The 17,313-nt window shown below is 43.8% G+C and overlaps 1 protein-coding gene across 1 annotated transcript in view; it reads left to right on the forward strand.

Annotated features, from left to right (window-relative positions):
- Window positions 1-16,434, forward strand: part of LOC132885409 (zinc finger protein OZF-like) — a 43,878-nt gene extending 27,444 nt beyond the window's left edge. The window contains exon 2 of the mRNA XM_060920061.1: window positions 654-16,434. Coding sequence (XP_060776044.1) covers window positions 702-2,273 — 1,572 coding nt within the window. The 5' untranslated portion in view covers window positions 654-701 and the 3' untranslated portion in view covers window positions 2,274-16,434. The remainder of the gene's footprint in view (window positions 1-653) is intronic.
- Window positions 16,435-17,313: the final 879 nt, after the last annotated feature.

Below are 17,313 nucleotides of genomic sequence, written 5' to 3' on the forward strand. Positions count from 1 at the left end.
ATTTCAAAACAGCTGATTTCTCTTCACAAAGTGCATGTTTGTAATGGTGTCTTGCAATGATGATCACATGAGAGTTTTCCTGAATGGGTGGAACAAAACTTTCTTTGAAACGATTCTTGGAAATTTAGCTTGAAGGAGAACTCCTGGGAAAGCAAACCTCACTTACTATAACACCAGCCATTATCTTGGTTGGTTGATCACTCCTGGAGATGGTAACAGTGGCCTTGAATTTCTTCCATTTGTTCACAATCTGTCTGTCTGTGGACTGGTGGAGTCCAACTTCTTTAGCGACTGTAACCTTTTCTAGCCTGTTGAGTCTTAACAACCCTCTTTCTGAAGTGCTTAGAAATCTGCTTATTAGTTTATTAGAAATGAGCCCCGACAGGATGATGCAGGACCCATAGTGTGCATGCATTCAGATTGTGCCCTGCAATGCATCCGCAACAGCAGGAAACTGAGTATATTTTGGAGACGATATATGAAGCCGTGTTTATGGAACAATACTTAAGCCTTAACCAAATTTGCGCACAGAACTGACAAGAATTTAATCTGATATGGTCAAGTTTCTTGGATTGCAAAAATTCTGTTGCTTTTTACATTTTATATGAAAAGCATACCAAGCTAATTGTTTGTTTGCCCTTTTTCTGTTCTAGGAATAAATACCCAATTGCAAGTCTTCATCTGTTTGTAAATCTGCAAACATGCCAGGAGAACCCACAATGATGAACAAAGAAGAGATTAGTGATGAGAATTTGGTAGCTGCAAGACTCTCTAGTGGTCAGCCAACGTCATCTGGTATTCACCACACTTGCAAACAAAGTCAAAAAATAATTTACCACTGCTCTGAGTGTGGGAAAAGCTTTAGTAATGAAGTCTATCTCAAAACGCACCAATGCACCCATACAGGCGAGAAGCTGTATCACTGTTTACAGTGTGGGGAGAGTTTTACTCAAACAGAAACCTTCATGCAACACCAGAGGATTCACACAGGAGAAAAGTCATACCACTACTCACAGTGTGGAAAAAGCTTTATGGATGGAGGAACTCTCAAAAAACACCAGCGCATTCACACAGGAGAAAAACCATATCACTGCTCACAGTGTGGGAAAAGCTTCAGTCTCCGAGGAACTCTCAAAACACATCAGCGCTTCCACACAGGAGAAAAACCATATCACTGCTCACAGTGTGGAAAAAGCTTTATACTACAAGGAACTCTTAGAACACACCGGCGCATCCACACAGAAGAGAAGCCGTATCACTGCTCACAGTATGGGGAAAGTTTTAGTGAGAGAGGAAAGGTTATGAAATTCCAGTGCATTTTCACAGGAGAGAAACCATATCACTGCTCACAGTGTGGGAAAAGCTTCAGTCTCCGAGGAACTCTCAAAACACATCAGCGCTTCCACACAGGAGAAAAACCATACCACTGCTCACAGTGTGGAAAAAGCTTTATACTACAAGGAACTCTCAGAACACACCGGCGCATCCACACAGGAGAGAAGCCGTATCACTGCTCACAGTATGGGGAAAGTTTTAGTGAGAGAGGAAAGGTTATGAAATTCCAGTGCATTTTCACAGGAGAGAAACCATATCACTGCTCACAGTGTGGGAAAAGCTTTAGTCTCCGAGGAAGTCTCAAAACACATCAGCGCATCCACACAGGAGTGAAGCCGTATCACTGCTCACAGTGTGGGAAGAGTTTTACCCGAGAGTGCACCCTCCAAAGACACCAGCGCGTTCACACGGGGGAGAAGCCGTATTATTGCTTCCAGTGTGGGAGGAGTTTTGCCCAAGAGAGCACCCTCCAAAGACACCAGCGCATTCACACAGGAGAGAAGCCATATCGCTGCTCACAGTGTGGAAAGAGTTTTTCTGAGAGAGGAAATTTCATGAGACACCAGCGGATTCACACAGGAGAAAAGCCGTATCACTGTTCACTTTGTGGAAAGAGCTTTATTGATGGAGGGACTCTCAAAATCCACCAACGCACCCATACAGGCGAGAAACCGTATCACTGCTCTCAGTGTGGAAAAAGCTTTAGGCAGAGAGAAAGTCTCAAAACACATCACCGCATCCACACAGGGGAGAAGCCATACCACTGCTCACAGTGTGGGAAGAGTTTTTCTGAGAGAGGAAATTTCAGGAAACACCAGCGGATTCACACAGGAGAAAAGCCGTATTACTGCTCGCATTGTTGTTTGAGCTTCACTTATTCAAGTGCACTGAAGAAACACAAGTGCATTGCAATGGACCTGTCACTATGTAACACATGAATTTGTCAAGTCAAAAAATATAATAATTATTATTACAGGTGTAACAATACACTCTGGTCACAATTCGTTTTGATTCATGGTACTGGCTTCATAATTCAATTCAAATTGTTTATTTTGAACAAAATTTGAATGAAGAAAAATTGGCAGACTATTTGGTTATTTTTGAATTTAAAAAAAAAGCAAAACTTTTTTTTTTATAAAGCTAAAACAAAAAATGCTGTGAAAAGAGGTTTAATATTGTAAAGCAAATTGTGCTATAGTTTCACCATATCTTCAAAATAAATAAATTTATAAATTCTCTCAAAATCTGATTGAATAGACAGTGTTTCTGACTGGCGAAAATGATCTTCTGAAACATAATAAGCAACATAATCGCATAAATAGCAAGAACTGAGGCATCATTTTAATCAGAAATAGAGCTCCAAAATTGGCTAAAATCCCTGTATGTTGCAAACATGATTTGTGAACAATGCTTCTCATGTAGCTCCTTATCTTGATATTTTGAAAAAGACTGAATGTTTAACTGGGTAAGCACCAGTAATTAATCATGAAGGACTCTGGTACATAAGTCCAGATTTACTTATCTATGCCTTTTGCTATAATTTGTATTACATTACATTAAAGTGTACCAGTACTGGTTATGCTTACAACATTAATTGTGCTTTACATATTCCTTATAGGCAAAAGATGTGCACATTCAGTCAAAAAAAAACGTAAAAGCACTTTTGTGGACAGTTTTATTCCGTGAATTACCCGCAGAGGCAGAACCATGGGGAGCAGCCATTGCCAGCTGGAAGTGACGTACAGTTGTTGATTCTGGATTATTGTATGCGAGTAAACAAGCAGTGTTCTGTGGGTCGAGATTCCCAGTTCCCAGTTAAATAACTTCAGAACACATTGAGTAAATATAGATCTAATACTTGTAATAGATCTTTATTTTATGGCACATATCTATTATTTCATGGCATTATGTGCAAGTAGATCCGGTTATACTTTGGGGTCGAGGGCTTTGCCAGCAAAGCTTGACAGGCTTATAATGAGTAGGTCATGTATTGAGATAAATATCTTCAAGTTTTTTATCATACAAGCATGATAAACATATGTAGAAACGTTCCGGTTGTGGGTGGAGCACAGAAGTACAGCAGGCTGTTATTTGCTTGTGAGTGTTCTTTATTTTGCTTTTCAGCACAACTCTGTCCATTGGGGACACACTCATACACACACACTCATACACACAGACTACTATCGTGTTCTGGTCCCTGATCTCCCCTCCTCTATTCCTCTCACTCCTTTTATAGGGTGCCGTCACTGTAAGAGACACACAAACACACGTTAGTTGACAACAGGTGTAGCAATACGACCAGTCACCTTCCCCGACTCTGCCCTCCATTCACAGACTGACGCTCGGCCACGCCCCCGCTGCCACATACCCCCACCACCCGACTCAGGCCGGGAGCTGTCCGGCCTGCAGCGGACACCCCCCCCCCCCCCCCCCCCACTGGGACAGGAAGTCCGCCACCACCATCTGTGCCACCGGCCTGTGGACCACCTCGAATTTGAATGACTGGAGGGCAAGATACCAACGGCTGATCTGTGTGTTGGCATCCTTCATGCAGTGGAGCCACTCGAGGGGCACGTGGTCCGAACAGAGGGTGAAAGGGCGTTCCAGTAGGTAGTACCAGAGGGCGAGGACTGCCCACTTGATGGCTAGGCATTCTTTCTCTATCGTGCTGTACCTGCCTTCCCGCATTGACAGCTTCTGGCTAATGTACAGCACAGGACGTTCCTCCCCCTCCACCTTCTGGGACAGAACGGCCTCCAGCCCTCTGTCCAAGGCATCCGTCTGTAAAATAAAGGGGAGAGAAAAGTCAGAGGAGTGTAACAGTGGCCCCCCACACAGTGCAGCCTTTACCCTAGAGAAAGCCTGTTGGCATTGCTCCGTCCACTGGACCAGATCTGGTGCTCCCTTTTTAGTGAGATCACTAAAGTAGATAGTAGCCAGCCAGCCCCAGGAACTGTCTCACCCCTTTTTTGGTCTTGGGCCTTGGGCAGGCCTCAATCGCTGCAGTCTTATTAATTTGGGGACGCACCTGCCCATGGCCCAAGTGGAAACCCAGATACCATACTTCCACCCACCCAATTGCACACTTCTTTGGGTTAGCTGTGAGACCCGCATGCCTCAGCGACTTTAGGATGGCCCTAAGGTGTTCGAGGTGCCGCGGCCAGTCATTGCTATAGATGATAATATTATCGAGATACGCAGGTGGTGTGGGGGTGGAGAACCCTGTCCATGAGCCGCTGGAACATCGCAGGAGCCCCAAATAACCCAAAAGGAAGTGTGACGAATTGGTGTAAGCTAAATGGTGTGGAAAAGGCCATTTTCTCTCGGGATAGAGGAGTCAAGGGGATCTGCCAATATCCCTTCGTTAAATCCAGTGTCGAATAAAAATGAGCAGTGCCTAATCGATCGAGCAGCTCATCAATGGGAGGCATTGGGTAAGCGTCAAATTTAGACACCGCGTTGACTTTTCTATAGTCCACACAGAACTGGACCGACCCATCGGTCTTGGGGACCAGGACCACTGGGCTGCTCCAGTCACTGTGGGACTCCTCGATTATGCCCATTTCGAGCATGGCCTCGAGTTCATCCCGGACCACCTTTTTCTTGTGTTTGGGCAGGCGGTAAGGGCGGCTACGCACTACCACCCCCGGGGGCGTCTCAATGTGGTGTTCTATGAGGTGGGTGCGGCCAGGCGGGGGTGAAAACACGTCGGAAAATTTCTTCTGCAACTGGGCTACCTCCGTGAGTTGGGCCAGGTAGAGGTGGTCTCCACAAAGGACCGGAGTGGTTGGTGATGTCAATTTTCTTTTTTGAACCTCTGGCCCCAGCTCCGCCTTCTCCAGGATTACTGACATCAACGCCACAAGGACCTCCTCATTCCAACGTTTTAACATATTGAGGTGGTAAATTTGTAATGCTCCACCCCGTCTGTTCGCCTCACCTCATAGTCGACGTCCCCGATTCACCGTGTGACCTAGAAGGGCCCTTGCCACTTGCCGATCAATTTGGAGCTCGACATGGGCAACAATACAAGTACTTTGTCTCCCAGTGTGAATTCCCTAAGGCACGTGCCCCTGTCGTACAGTTGGATTTGACGTTCTTGTGCCTGCCGCAAATTCTCCTGGGTTAAGTGCGTGAGTGCATGGAGTTTGGTGCGCAGGTCGAGAATGTATTGAATTTCGTTCTTACTAGATAAAGGTCCCTCCTCCCAATTTTCACGTAGTACGTCCAAAATGCCACGCGGCTTATGCCCATATAATAATTCAAAGGGTGAAAAACCTGTTGAGGCTTGCTGGACCTCTCGTACTGCAAATAACAGGGGCTCGAGCCACTTGTCCCAATTATGTGCATCTTCGCTTACGAACTTCGGAATTATGTTTTTGAGAGTTCGATTAAAACGTTCCACTAAGCCATCAGTTTGTGGGTGGTAGACACTGGTGCGGATAGGCTCAATCCCCGGTAACCCATACAGTTCGCGCAGTGTGCATGACATAAATGTAGTGCCTTGGTCTGTCAGGATTTCTTTCGGAATCCCGACCCGGGAGATAACGCGGAAGAGCGCTTCCGCAATACTGCATGCTGAGATATTGCAGAGAGGCACTGCTTCCGGATATCGCGTTGCATAGTCCACCAGAACTAAAATAAAGTGATATCCCCATGCTGACCGATCTAATGGCCCGACGAGATCCATCCCAATTCTTTCAAAAGGGGTCTCGATTAAAGGGAGAGGGCGCAAAGGCACTTTTGGAGTGGCTGCGGGATTTACTAATTGCCATTCGTGACACGCCGCACACCACCGACGGACATCCCCGTGAATCACTGGCCAATAGAACCGGGCCATTATTCAGGCTAGTGTTTTATCTTGCCCTAAGTGTCTGGCCATGGGACTAAAGTGAGCCGCCTGGAATACGAGTTCCTGATGGCTCTTTGGGGTTAATAACTGTGTTTATTTTTTTTGCCAGTTTAAGTGTTCTGTGTCACTCAGTATAACCTATCCTTAATAATAGAAAAGTAGGGAAAGGCCGGTGTCGCATTTGGCTGGAGAATTTGACCATCGATTACTCTCACTTGGTCAAATTCATGCTGCAGAGTCCCGTCTCGCAACTGCTCTAACAGGAAATCCCCAAGGGAATCTCCGAAAGAAGGAGGAGGGGCAGGATGCTCCTCACTCCGCGTATTGCCCTGACACAGTGCTGATGTAGACGGCTCTGTGACAGCTTCTCCCACCAATGCTAGTCTGGGGTCTTCCCCAGACGGATTACTGCAGGACCCACTCCTTACTATGTGTGTCATTAACTCCTTAAATCCTGGCCAATCAGTCCCCAAAATCAGTGAGTGGGTGAGACGAGGGTTAACCGCCGCCTTTACACTATGCTTTTCACCCCGAAATAGAATGTGGATGGACACTAAGCGGTAGCTGTGAACATCCCCGTGCACACACAACACTTTCACCACTCGTGCTCTCCCCAGTGTCTCACCTTGCACCAAGCTTTGGTGGATTGAGGTCTGGTTACAGCTGGAATCCACCAAAGCCTGGTATGTATCCCCTTGGACACTTACTGGTACAGTGCTCAAAATACTTTTTTCAGCCAGGTTGCCCAATCAGCATTTCAGGTTGCCCCACTCCCAAGTTATTACTTTCTTCAAATCAGCTACTTATCCATTATCTTTTCTTCTAGTTAACTACTTATGTTTGATCTTATCAAGAAATAAATACAAAAGCTTTCAAACAGCATGTTTTATTGAAAAACACTACCTTCCTCTCTCAGATCTCTTCAGTCTCAGAGCTACTACTACTGCACTCGAGCTCAGACTCGAGCTCAGACTCTGCAGACCTGGCCCTCTCTCCATATGGTCTGGTCCTTGGCCTTCTGGCTGTCTTTCCAGCAGACCACCACCGGGCAATGGCATCGTCTGGGCAAAAGTTGTCAACTGTCACCGGTGAAAGTGATATTGCCATCAAGGCAGTGAGAGTGTCAGACCTAAGGCTGTTGCGCCAGTCAGACTTGATCAATTTCATAAGACTGAACCCTCTTTCACACTGTGCAGTCGACAGTGGGAATAGCAAGACTATCTGTACAAGCACTAAGATGTCCTTGAACCTGTCCGACTCCATGTGGTCCCTCATGACTTCTTGCCACAGGTCAAGGTACTTGGTATGTCCAGAGGCCAACTTTCTCTTCACCAACCTCTTTAACTCACCCCAAGGCAGGAGACAGTCTTCCAGGGAGTGTCCTTTGCTCTCAAGGGCTTCTTTATAATGGGCAAAAATGGTGGATACATCTTCCTCCCCATAGCTGTCCAATTTCTTACCAGCACTGTGTGGGGTCAAATACCATAGCTGCATGTAGGACTGTGTTGTTAAGTAGTGTGTCTTTGAATCTACCATCCAGATGAAAGATAACAGATGACACAACAGACTCGGCCACGTCCATAACAGACTCCTCTTGTCCCCTCCCCCTTCTGTGTGTCAGACTAATAGTTTTATATCTTGTAGGGCGCTGATCTCTGTCAGTTTCTATGTCCTCCATCATCATCTTCCTGAGCTTGCTCTTGTCTTCACTCAGTTCCTCCATCTTTGCCCTTACATCCTCCACTTTTGTAGTCACCCATTCCAACGTCACCTCCCTCTCCTGGAAGCAGCTACTCAGCGATGATAAATATTTCAAGATGTGCAGTAGGAACTTGAGGAACATTACAAACTTTGCAGATTTTACGGTCTGCAGAATTCCTCTGGCCTTACTTTTACTTTCTCCAGCTCCAATTTCAACCACTTGCTCTAGATGTGTGACCAGAGCCTGGTAACTTCTGTCTACTACACCTACAGCTCTCTCAGTATGACCAATCCACCTTGTACCCACAGTGCTGACAGGCTTGAGTGCAGGACAGTCCAGTGCTTCACCTGTGGCCCTATAGCTAGACAGGTTCAACGGACTGTTCTTGTAAAACTTGTAAATGATTTGGAGGGTGTCAGAAACATGCTTAAAGTATGCATTATCATTTAATGTGTTCTTGTATGCAAGTTCAAGTTTATGTCCCGAACAGTGAATGCTGATCACCTGCTGTCCTACAAATTCATTCTTCAACCTGGTGACAACGCCTGATATGTGCCCCAACATGACATTTGCACCATCCACACCCGCAGCTACCAGTTTCTTGCGCCATTCTGTTTGGCCCAAATCATTCTCGAGCACTTCCACTATGGCAGAAGTAATAGATTGTGCATCCGCTTTGTGAATTGGCTTCAATGCCACAAATTTTGTTACTGGCCTAAAACCTTCAAGGACTTGAACATAGACAATTTCTTCCTGAACATTTGCAGTGTCTGTGCTACCATCAGACAGAACAGAGAAGAAACTTGCACGGTCAACAACATTCTTCAGCTCCTCAAACATGGTGTCATGTATATACATAGCAAAATCTTTTGTGTGTTTGTCATTCAGGTATGTTTCATCTACAGTGTGAAGGCCATTACACTTCTGGAGCTCCATCAAGCCTTTGAAGTCCGAAAAAGGCCTACCGTTTTTTGCCAAATAGAAGGCAGTTCTGAACAATGTTTGCAACTGTTCTTGTTCTTGTACTTCCATTCTACGCACTGCTTGTAGCAGGGGTCTTTCCTGCATTGTGAAAAAGGGAAAAATGTCTAGTAAATATGCTATTTCTACATTTGGACAAAAATGATGTAGTAATTAAAACAATTCACCGTAAAAAAAAAAATTACCATACTCAAAAAATAAAATCCATGTCCCCGGCCTTACAATTCCTGGCTCGACTTATTTCAGCTATAAATATATGAAAACACCATGTTAAACTCATGTTCGAGAGGAGAAAAACATACGAGAGGTAGTTTCAGTAGCCACGCCCACGTGGCCGTACAAAGGACTTTATTAAACAACAACATTCTTGTCAGAACAGTACAGTGTAGTTGCGTGTATGACACGGTTAATTTTTTTCTCAAACGTGAATCGAAGTTACCCCTGCTTATGTTAAATCTATCGGATGGCTTTTCGACAAAAAAACAAAGAATATTTGTGTAAACAAACCTGTCTGGGTTATGTTAAATTTATTGGATGACTTTTCGACTCAAACAAAATGAATACTTGTGTAAACAAACCGTCGAGGCAGCAACGAAAGTCTTCTCTATTCTTTCACAACCTTGTGCGTGTTGGAGTTCTCGTGTGCGGTTACACTTGATTTCTTTATTGTGGTACAGCCAGTTCGGAAATTATTTCTGCCTCCAGACTTATTGAACTCGATGCACCAGTCACACACCATAGTCTCGACGTCTCCTTCAGTGACGTGACACAGCCATTCGCGATCTTTCTTCCATGATTCCAGAAACGCGTATTTCCGCACTCGTTTCTTTCCTTTCCCGGCTGCGGTCTTCTTGCCTGTCGAATCCTCCCCCTGTGTCTCGGGGCCAGCTCTGCGGTGCTCCGCATGACTTGACAAGGAAGCAGTTTCAGTGTCTTCTTCGTGGGTTGTTGACACGCGTTTCTGTGCTTTCCCGGCTGCGATCTTCCCGCCTGTCGAGTCCTCCTCCTGTGTCTCGGGGCCAGCTTCTCAGTCTGTACTTGAGGGAGCAGTTTCTGTATCTTCTTCTCGGCTTGTTGACGCCCGAGGAGCCAAGTACTTTAACAGCATGTTTTTACCCGCCATATTCAGATAGATGTTCAAGAAACTTGATAGTGAGGCTTGGAACTTACGTATCAGTTTCATACAACCAATCATGTGGCTCATATTGTTTGCGGTGAACATCGACGTCTCCAGCTCATTTCGTAAATTTGCACCCATCGTAGCGATTGGCTGACTAATGAATAGATTTACCCGCAGTATACACGCAATCCCAGATCAAATGGCTGCCCCCAGCATGGCGCCATGGCAACAACCTATGTGTGGAGTAGACTAAGGCGCCGCTCACGTGCGCCGCGCAGGCGGGACGTCAATCAATCCGCTGTTTATTTCAGCTGGCATATATTAAAGCCCGTGCAGCACCGCTTGTAAAGGGATCGTTTTGTATGCCCCAAAAATCAAGTTGCGTGTGGGGCAACCTGACTTTCTGAACAACTCTCGCACAGAGGACATAACTGTCGCGGCGAGACTGCAAGACCACTTAATTTGAGCGCTGCTGGTATATGATACGCTCCGGCCCGATCGAGGGCAGTTTCTGGCGCTTCAGGGACCTGGACCACCGCGCCCACCCCCATCGCAGAGCACTGATTTTGGAGATGTCCCAGCTCCCCGCAGCGCCAGGACACCGGTACAGGCTCTCCCTCTGCACCAGTGTTACGGACATCACTCACCTGGGGGGGGAGAAGACACAGACAAGGAAGGGAGGACACCATGGGTGTGCTGGGCCGGCTGGGGGGGAACCGGCCTCCGCAGTGGGGGAATGGGGCGACAATGGGAAGCAGAGGGAGAGAGAGAGAGGAAAGAGGAGGAGAAGCACGTCTTCCTGCCGTCGGAACTGCCGCCATGTGGTCCTCTGCCAGCTCGATAGCTTGATCCAGGGATGACATTGTACCCACTCTGCCGTTCCTTCTGGAAGTCATGCGATGAACTGTTCCAGTGTCACCAGGTCAATAATTCCCTCGGTGTTGCGGTCGTCTGCTCTCAGCCACCACCGGCAGGTGTCCCGGAGTTGTTGCCCGAACTCAAACGGTCGGCCGACCTCCTCCAAGCGCAGTGAGCGGAAGCGCTGCCGCTGTTGCTCTGGGGAGCGGCCGACACACTGGAGGATGGCTCTTCAGAGGTCCATGTACAGGAGCTGGCTGTCGGCGGGGAGCTGCAGTGCGGCAAGCTGCGCCTTGCCCATCAGCAGGGGGAGGAGGCGCGCTGCGCGCTGTTCGACCGGCCAACCCCACGCCTCCGCTGCTTGTTCAAAGAGCACGAGGAAGGCTTCTGGATCGTCATGCGGACCCATCTTTGTTAGGGTGAGGTGGGGAGGGTCCTCTCCGGCAGTGGTCGTGGACCCTGCTGACGCGAGCAGGTGCCAGAACGCCTGGCGGTCTTCTTGTTGTGCCAACACCAAGGCTTCAAACCATTGTTCCTGCTCCTTCCGGAGGGCGATCAGTGCTTGATGCTGGTTCTGCTGTGTTGTGGCGAGGGCATGGATAAGATCTTTAAATGGCGAGGACTCCATGGGGCTGTTCCCTTCTGCACTCCCAGGTTGCGGCACCACTGTAGAAACGTTCCAGTTGTGGGTGGAGCACTGAAGTACGGCAGGCTGTTTTTTGCTTGTGAATGTTCTTTATTTTGCTTTTTAGCACAACTCTGTCCATTGGGGACAGACTCATACACACACACTCATACACACAGACTACTGTCGTGTTCTGGTCCCCGATCTCCCCTCCTCTATTCCTCTCACTCCTTTTATAGGGTGCCGTCACTGTAAGAGACACACAAACACATGTTAATTGACAACAGGTGTAGTGATACAACCAGTCACCTTCCCTGACTCTGCCCTCCATTCACAGACTGATGCTCGGCCACGCCCCCGATGCCACAACATATTGACAAACCTTATACTTTACATTTTTCTGTGTGCCCACTGCCAAATAATATTATAGTTTTTAAATTACCTAAATTAGATGAAACATAAAACTTGTCACCTTACTCGATCACTCCAGAGTCAGAGGGCTGAGCGCCCACTTCCGCATTCATAAAAGACTATTCATATGCCCTGTGTCCGAAATCACTCCCTACTCACTATATAGGGCACTGTATAGTGAGGATGCCATTTTGTAGTGCTGTCCGAAATGATAATGAGGATTATTACACCCTATATAGTGCACTCAAAGTATCCCACAATGCATCATGAGAAGTAGTGTACAACCGATGGTCACTAACCAAGCAATACATCCCATCATGCATTATAGTCGTGCTGAAAGAAATCAAATTAAGTCTCAAATTTGATTTAATAAAAGGCAGTGGCAAAGAAGAAAGTATTCAGCCTTGATTTAAAAAAGTTGGAAGATGCAGGTATTTTGTATTGAATAATGTAGGAAATATGTTCAGTATAATATGTATTTATCACAAAAATACATGCATGTATTTATTATTTTGAAAACCTACCAGCCGGCTGATATGGCACATTTTAATTGTGCGACAGTAATGATGTAAATACCAGCGTGACGAACTAGTTTCCGAAAGCGTTTTTTCATTTTACCAATGAGCTCACTATATAGTACTCCCTGGGTGCGATTTGCTGGGGGGGATCATCCCCCCCCTCTGGTTTTTATCTCTGCTGAAAAAAAATCCTCGGGGACAACCCCGTCAATAAAACAAGCAAACCAAAAAAAAAGTTGACATGACAGGCATGTTGTGACACAGTTTTCTATGGTCTACATTGCACTAACTTTCAAAATGACCCGAAGTGGCAGCTTTGATGTTCACGAACGTCCCCAGCAAATAGATACATTGTAGATAATAACAATATCTTTGCGTTCTATGCAGGGATGCAAACAGCGCGCCTTTTGGCGGATGTCGCCTTTTTCACAGCCGATTTTTTTTTTAGGGGGGACGTTGGAGTGTCTGATTATAATTTCAAAGTAAATTCTGTATTAAAATTACTAAATAAGCAAATCCGTTACAGTCCATGAAACAGGAAGTATAAGGATGAGAAAAAAAACAGTTTAAATCGGAAAGCTGCACACAATGTGAACTGCGCCATCAGAGCAAACTGTTCATTTAGTATTCATGTATTTTAGTGATTTTCGAGTCACTGTCCATTTAATCCGGAGGGAGAGAAAAATCACAGCAACGCGACAAGCAATGCGAACTTTGTTGTGTTAGTGTTCGTGTATTTAGTCAGAGAGATAGGAAGATGAATTTACTATCTCTGGTTTAGTGTTTGTTTTCATTTAGTGTTATTCATTTGATATCATCGGATGTTATTGAGCTGTTAGCCTATTGTTACCTTAATTTTGTGACGTTTCATGATTAAAAAAAAAACATCCCCCCTTCTGGTTTTTTGACAAATCGCACCCTGAGTACTCCTATATAGTAATTCCATATATAGGGAGTAGTGAACGAGTGAGCAAGTTCGGACACAGGGATAGTAACGGCATGATAATCACTTTCACTCTTTTGCAGTGGGAATGCTCACTCTAAACAGGATAAAATCTGTCTGACATAGATCAGACTATTTGGACGTAAAACTTGTGAGATGCCATGCAGATTTTATGCACTTCGGATGATTCAGGACAGCGATTCAGTTTATGATTCAGGACAGCGATTCGGTTCAATCTTGAAAACTGTGACACTGATGATGAACAGTGCAGGGTTTTTTTGTTTTTTTTTTAACTTCAATTCGATCCAGCCAAAGATCAGCTTGAGTAAGTGTAACTATTTCTTCTATTTCTTATGAGCAGATTGGTTGTTAATATGTTATCTTAGACTGGTGTTTGCAACACGGGGTCAGTGACCAGTCCACTGCAGCCCAGCCAATTGGACAAACCAACGACTGTGCGTCACTACCAGTGCCGGAACAGCCCATGCAGGGGGCATCATGTCGCTGACCATGTCTGACTGGCAGAGCAGTGACTTAAAACTTGCGTGTACTTGACGAGCTTATGACGAACATTACATGAAGGAACTACTGGTATCATACATGATCTTTCGTAATATTTAGTCATTAAAATTCACTACAGGTACACGTTAATGACGTTTAGCAGACGCTCTTCTCCAGATTGACGTACAACATACCCAGAGCAGCCTGGGGAGCAGTTGAGGATTTGATGCCTTGCTCAAGGGCATTTCAGCCATTCCTGCTTGTCCAGGGTAGTTCATTTTGGATTAAATGGGATCTATGAACCACTTTTGGAAAAACATTTCATCCTACAACTGGTGGAGGTTTTTGTATATTCCTGAAAATGCTTGTCCAAATAATAAATGGTAAATGTCTTTTGAGACCTTTGGATAGCTGTGAATTGAAGGTAAATTTCTTTTTGGTGAGTAAAAATGCAGATGTGACCCCACAGATGAATGTTTGTGGGGTAAAAAATTATGACTGAAAGTTGCTCGACTTCCACAATACTAATGACACCAAAGAGCTTAATTCTAGTATTAATAATGTAATGGGTTTGAGAGAAGGGAAAATTTGTGATGAGAAATCTACAATTTCCACAAAATGTGTGTAAAAACATTTAAATCTGGGATCTTTTTGTGGATCATTTACAGTACCAGTCAAAAGTTTGGACATACCTTCTAATTCAATGGTTTTTCTTTATTTTTATGAATTAATAGTCACTTCATGTCTTAAAGTAATGAAGGACTGTTATTTCCCTTGACTTAGTTGAGCAGTTCATGACATATGGATTATTACAGTTGTGGAAGACATATTTACTTTATTTTTATGATTTCCTATTTACTTTTTGATAATCTGAAATGCATTAAGGTAGCAAGAAATTCCACTAATTAACTTTTGAGAAGACACACCTGTTAATTGAAAAGCATTCCAGGTGACTACTTCATGAAGCTGATTAAGATGATGCCAGTAGTGTGCAAAGCTGTCAACAAAGGAAACGATAGGTACTTTGAAGAATCTAAAATATGAAAATTCTTGTTTTTTTCACACTTTTTTTTTACCACCTAATTCTAAATATGTTCCATATGTTATTTCAGAGTTCTGATGTCTTCGGTATTGTTATACAATATAGAAAATAGTCCAAATACAGAAAAACCTATGAATGTGTAGGTGTGTCCAAGCTTTGGACTGGTGCTTGATGTCCTGGTTAATGACATCAATATGAAGGATAACTTGTGTAGTAACAGATTTTGTTTGTTTTTTTTTAGATGTATGATTCATTGCCCCGTAACTTCTTGTAGCAAACACTATTCGAAAAAACATTTTGGACACATTAATTGGGAATTGATTTGGACTTAGAATAACAAAACTTTTTTTCTAACAATAAAGTTAGTTAAGTTTATTTTAAAATTGTACATTTATTGTATAAAAAAAACACTTTCTAAAAAATAAACAGAAATTATCTTTCTGAATCCTGTTTTTTTTTTTTTTGTAATACTGGAAGAAAAATAGCCTCAATGAGGCTGTAACTCATACTGGCAAAGACACCCATAAAATCGTAAATATGACAGGTGGTGCACACCATCTTGACAACTTTTATGCACACCCACCTAGGGAAAATTGTATATGAGTTTGATCGATATCCCATCAATCCCGTAGGAGGAGTAGCGATTTTTGTAAATTGTGAACGGACAATGATGGACGGATGACGCGTAATCGCATAAGTTCATCTGGCCTGGTCTGCAACCAGATGAGCTAAAAACCATTATACATTTATTTTATGAACATGTATTTTATATATGGGTATGTAGTATTATTTTATACCTCAAGATTACTCTTTAGAGCTTCAGAATATGTTCGGATTTCTGTTTCTGTGGCCACAGTTATCTTTGTGTCAGGCTTTTTGTGTTATAAGGGTCAGGTCGTCAGACTGTGGAATGTATTTTTGTTAGCCAGTTTAGAAAGTTAGTACTCTCTCATTCCAATATTTTATGGGCATGACACATACAACTGCATTAGCTTGCTACAAATATTTTTCTAAGATCATGGAGAAATTATGTTGTATTACTTAGCCTGAATTTATGATTTTCTACTGAGGGGATTTTCTATCACCAGGCTCCATTTAGCTGAGCCTAGGAACAATGTATGAGTTTAAATATTTACATGATCTTGTGTGTCACCATCTTGTGTTTCTTCATCATTCATAGTTATTATTGTAAAAGCACTTAGCGTGTTGAACACAGGCTTGCCATTGTGTAGTTAAAACCTTAAGATGTCATATGGTGGGAAATGCGAGCGGGTCTGTTTTATTTCAAGTTCAGTGGACGTTATGCTTCAGCCAATGGGAAGCCTGCATTGAGTAGTCAGTCAGAAGTCTGTGTTCAAACAAAGAAAAGTCCTTTTACAATGGTTTTAAGAGGAGCCGCCATTTTGTTTTGGGGCGGTTCAAGGGTGTATCCCTTGTAGCAGGACAGAGTTTAAAAATTACTGGTAGAAGTTTAGATTTCAGTGTGTATCTTGGATATTGCTCAGTGCTGGAATTGTTTTTATGCAATAAAGGTGCTTCAAGGTGACTTATTTTGTGTTAGTGGATTTTTTGGGCTACTTTTGAGGTTCAGACGTCCACGACAGGACTAAGATTAATGTACAGAAAACAGATGCTATATTTTATGAAGGAAACCTGACATGGGCAAAAAAGTCATACTTTTGCTTTAAATCTTATTTTATATGCCAAGTTTTATATCCATAAATGTAAATAGTCTGAAATGAAACCTAATATTCACCAGTTCAAGAATGAAATGAAACTTCAGGTTACTTTGAAACACTACAAGGACTAACAAATCATCTTTTTATTTAAATATGTATGTACCATTTTTTCTTTTTTTTCAGGTATTTCCTATTACTAATTGTATTCCTCATGCTTTTGTATAGTTTGTATGCTCAATTAGAGTACAGAAGAGATGCTTCAGTTTTATTATTTCAATAAAACGATGTATCTCAGTGAAACTGAAATTATCAGATGAGGGAAAGACAGTAGATAATTCCACCTGTAATTTGCTGAAAGGAGGACAGAGGAAAAACACTTATGTGGCACATCTGGACAGAAATAGTCATAGGGCAACACCTGTGAAATAGGAAAATCCCTCAGAACCAGTGTTGTTTTCGTTAATGATGACGATGATGAAGTGATTTCGTTAATGCACCTTTTTTTCATGACTAAAACGAGACAGTGACGAGCTAAACATAACTCTTTGATCACGAAAATATGACGAGACGTATCTGTTGTTTTCGGAGACGAGGCGAAAATGTTAGTGGGTTGGCTATAGGACTATCAAAATGCATGGCGTTTCCTCCAACGGTGCGTGCAACCTGTCTGCTAAATGCTGAAAATATCAGCAATGCACCTGCATCCTGTCCTTGTTTGATCACGCCCACCACCAGGCATGTCCGGG

The sequence above is a fragment of the Neoarius graeffei genome, chromosome 4, assembly GCF_027579695.1.
Source record: "Neoarius graeffei isolate fNeoGra1 chromosome 4, fNeoGra1.pri, whole genome shotgun sequence".
In the NCBI taxonomy this organism is placed as follows: Eukaryota; Metazoa; Chordata; class Actinopteri; order Siluriformes; family Ariidae; genus Neoarius; species Neoarius graeffei.